The 4,304-nt window shown below is 33.6% G+C and overlaps 1 protein-coding gene across 1 annotated transcript in view; it reads left to right on the top strand.

Annotated features, from left to right (window-relative positions):
* Nucleotides 1-4,304, top strand: part of LOC107576405 (ectonucleoside triphosphate diphosphohydrolase 5-like) — an 11,166-nt gene that overhangs the window by 3,653 nt on the left and 3,209 nt on the right. Inside the window, exons 2-4 of the mRNA XM_016262588.1 lie at nucleotides 1,345-1,586; nucleotides 3,294-3,373; nucleotides 3,456-3,608. Coding sequence (XP_016118074.1) covers nucleotides 1,352-1,586; nucleotides 3,294-3,373; nucleotides 3,456-3,608 — 468 coding nt within the window. The 5' untranslated portion in view covers nucleotides 1,345-1,351. The remainder of the gene's footprint in view (nucleotides 1-1,344; nucleotides 1,587-3,293; nucleotides 3,374-3,455; nucleotides 3,609-4,304) is intronic.

The following is a 4,304-nucleotide window of genomic DNA, read 5'->3' on the forward strand; positions in this document are numbered from 1 at the left end:
GTGTCTGTGTCTGTGTGTGTGTGTGTGTGTGTGTGTGTTTGTGTGATCACTCCATGCTTCAGCAGCGGCTTGATATTGTTTATGCACATGTTCAGTCCTGCACTTGAGGCTTCATCAGACAAAAAAACTGCTGATTTGCTGACAGATCATATGCGAAGTGCTCCTCAAGGGCAATGTCATATTTGGAGATGAAAGATGTTAACCAATAACTGGTATAATTGTTTAACCCTCAAGCATCCTTCGTATAGCAGCCCTTAATCTGTCCTTCTTGGACAAATTTGGGCACGAAGGTCTAATCCTAGTTTTTTTAAAAATAGATGTCATATCACTATCTTCGATAAAATAAAAACATAAATTTATGCAATTTTTATGGTGTTTTTATTTATTTATTTACCTCTAAGAGTACCATATTTTATGTAAAATATGCTTATTTTTATGTTATATTTAATATTTCTTTTACTTAAGTAAAAAAAATAAAGATAAAAAATCAGTAAGTTCAGACAGCCAAAACGTAAAATGTTGGTGAAATATGATGGCATAATAAAATAAAAAATATCAATAGCCCCTATATGGCTGCATATAGGCTGACATCTAAAACCATTGTTGTAACGAACTTAACCTCTTACGTTTATCACAAGTTAAAACTGTAAAAATCTGACCATGCTCTAAGGAAAAGACAAAGTAGGAGACAGAGTAATCATTTATTTCTTAAAAAACAGAATCCAGACATTTATTGTTTGGAAGCATCAACAAATCTGACAGTAGGACTTTGAAGTGTGTGTGTGTGTGTTTGTTTGAGTGTGTGTTTGTTTGTTTGTGTGTGTATTTGTGTGTGTGTGTGTGTGCGCGTGAGAGTGTGTATAGTGTGTGTGTAATGTATAGTGTGTGAGTGAGTGTGTGTTTGTTTGTTTGAGTGAGTGAGTGTGCGCGTGCGTGCGTGAGAGTGTGTATAGTGTGTGAGTGTGCGCGTGCGTGAGAGTGTGTATAGTGTTGATACTCTCAATTTGAGTATTTCCCATTCATTTCCAATGGGTGCCCACTTTTGTCCATGAAGGACAAATTAAGGAGTTTTTTCAACCACCTAACTTTGTTGAATCGAGTCAGTTTTGTGTGTGTGTGTGTGTATATGTGTGTGTATGTGTGTGTGTTCAAATGGCAAATTTAGGAATAGCAGCCAAGTTTTGTACCGCTCACATTAAGGAAACTATTTAAAATAATGATAATATTTTTGCCCAAATTAGTCCCGAAGGATGCTTGAGGGCTAATGATGATGTTTTGCTGATATGGCTGGTTGCTGGGAGTGTCTGTGGTATATAAACCGCGTCTGCTCTGCTCTGTCTTCAGTCTAAGGATGTCTGCGTCGCTCAGGGTTTGGTATCTTCTGGCCGTCTGGACGCTTCTCGCAGCGGCGTCTTCCTCTCAGAGGAATGGTCTGAATGCTGTGGATTTCTCCGAGAGGTTTGGAAACGCTCTGCCGTCCCTCAGTCGCCCGGCCAACGCCAGCAGGATCTTCTACAGCATCATGTTTGACGCGGGCAGCACCGGCACACGCATCCACGTCTACACCTTCATCCAGAAAGAGCCGGGTGAGAGCTGTCCCGCACTACATAGACAGCAGGGCATTGAGGGATTGAAACCCATCACATGGTCTGAACCCACTGAAATATAACCAGTCATACAGTGAAAGCCAGATTTGTAGTTATGTAGTAACTTCAGAAATAAACCTGATGTATTCATAACTAACTAAAACACTGCAGGGTTATTGTATTTAATTAAAACCGTTCAAATATCTTTGTTAACTGAAATAAAATATTAAAAGCATTTATTTTATTTTATTTCAACTAATTGACAAGGAAACATTTCTTCTTATTTGCTTTAATATGATGCACTAAAATATCTATAACTAAAGCTGAAATACAAATTAAATAAAAAACTATATAGAGTTAATTTTTAAAAAAGTGACAAAACACAACAAAATTATTAAAATTAAAATGAAATTGGAAAATTAAAAAATGAAACTAATTCAAAATATAACAATATTATATATCAAAATAAAAGAAAACTAATATATTATTTTAACATAAATAAAATTAAGCCTGTTTAGGAATTATTTCTAAAATATATTTATAGAAATGTAACACACTTTCTCTGTAAATCTTGTTACTGTAATGCAAAATAATCTGATTTAAATGACTTTAATGTGAGAATAATTTTTTATTTAATTTGTAAAATACTTATACGTCATTGCTGTATTTATGTTATGGCAAATCTGTGCTGATTTAAGTCAAAAATATATTTCTCTAATTACAGCCTAATTATTGAGCCTTTTTAGGAGCATAAATATTTTTGTGATAATTAGGCACATTTCTCTCTAAATCTGTTTACTGTAATGAAAAATAATCTGATTCTAATGACTTCAATGTGAAAATTATTAGTTTTTAAATTGAAAAATATTTATACATCATAGTAGTATTTGTTGGACTGTCCCGCTTTTAATGTATGCAGAAAACTCTTTTCTGAAGTGAACTCACTTAAAGAGTTATTTAGTGTAATTTTGCCAGAAAAAGTTGTAGAATTTTTATCATATGTTAATATAAAAAATGAAGAGTTTGTTTGTTTGCTGGTTTTTATTGTATTTGTTTTATTGAAAATAGCCTAAGATGCTGACATGGCATTAAATAAATATATACTACTACTACTAGTAGTATTTGTTGAACTGCAATTTATGTAGATGTAGATTATGTAGATAGCATTTTTATGTAGATAAATCAAAAAAATGTACTGCATTAATTATAATCCAAAGAAAAAATATCAAGTTATTTTCCTATAAATAAAATTACGTTTTTAAGATTTTTACATCCACATGTTCTCTCTAAATTGCATTACTGTAATGCAAAATAATCTGATTCTAATGACTTTAATAAGATATTTATCGTATTATATAGCAGTCAACATTTGAAGTGGATCAAAACCTTTCATCAAAGTTGTAAAACAAAAGCAATACCTGTTCTTGTCTTTGATGAACATTTTTTGATCCACTTCAAATGTTGACTACTGCATATACAGTATATATATATATATATATGTATGTATGTATCTAGGTATATATATGTATATGTATATATACCTTATGTGTGTATATATATATATATATATATATATATACACACTCACACATAAAAGTGTTTATTGTCCTGCAAATTGATGCTGATTTAAATAAAATATGTTACAGTAATAGTTCCAGTAATGAGAATCACTAGACTGTTTTCTGACGTCTGTTGTTCTGTCCTCAGACGGACTGCCGGTGCTGGATAATGAGATATTCCACTCGATGAAGCCTGGTCTCTCTGCGTTCGCAGACATCCCGGAGATTGTGAGTTATTAGGGGCTTATGAGTGATCTGCAGACGTGCTGTAAGCGTGCGTTTGTGCAGTCAGTGATGTTTCTGCTCTCAGGCCGGTCATACGGTGCGTCAGCTGCTGCGTGTGGCGAAGAAGACGGTTCCTCCGGTGGAGTGGAAGAGAACGCCGGTGCTGTTCAGAGCCACGGCTGGACTGAGGCTGCTGCCGCCGGCTAAAGCTCACGCGCTTCTGGAGGAGGTACAGCATGCTCGCGCGGCGGACAAAAACAACCAGTTTATTGATTACAATAAAATTAATATACAGTGTTTTTTAGTTTAATAATGTTTTTTTTATTTAATATTTTGTATTTGTAGGGGGTTTTATGGCACTACGTAATATTTCTACAGTAGTTATTATCAATTTATTGCCTATTGACCAGAAAAAATTTAAATAAAAAAAGTCTCAGAAGTTTATTGTTATGAAAAATACTGTTTTTCAAATTTTGTATGAAATAACTTCCCAAAACGTGTTTAAAACAAATGTATTGTTTGATATCACAAAAAATGAGCTTTCAGTAAGATTTTGTTTGAGCGCAGTACCAAATGTTTCCACTAGATGGTATTTGTTTCCAGTGTGGTCATTTTTTATTGTGAAAAGTACAAGTGTGACTTTTTTTCAGGACCATTTGTGACCCTGGAGCACAAAACCAGTCACAAGTGTAAATTTTGTGAAATTGAGATGTATGCATCAGCTGAAAGCTGAATTATAATCTTTCCATTGATGTATGGTTTGTTAGGATCGCACAATATTTGGCTGAGATACAACTATTTGAAAATCTGGAATCTGAGGGTGCAAAAAAATCTAAATATTGAGAAAATCATCTTTAAAGTTGTTCAAATTAAGTTCTTAGCAATGCATGTTACTAATCAAACATTAAGTTTTGATATATTTACGGTAGGAGAT

The sequence above is a fragment of the Sinocyclocheilus grahami genome, unplaced genomic scaffold (genome assembly GCF_001515645.1).
Source record: "Sinocyclocheilus grahami isolate Dianchi unplaced genomic scaffold, SAMN03320097.WGS_v1.1 scaffold3634.1, whole genome shotgun sequence".
NCBI lineage: Eukaryota > Metazoa > Chordata > Actinopteri > Cypriniformes > Cyprinidae > Sinocyclocheilus > Sinocyclocheilus grahami.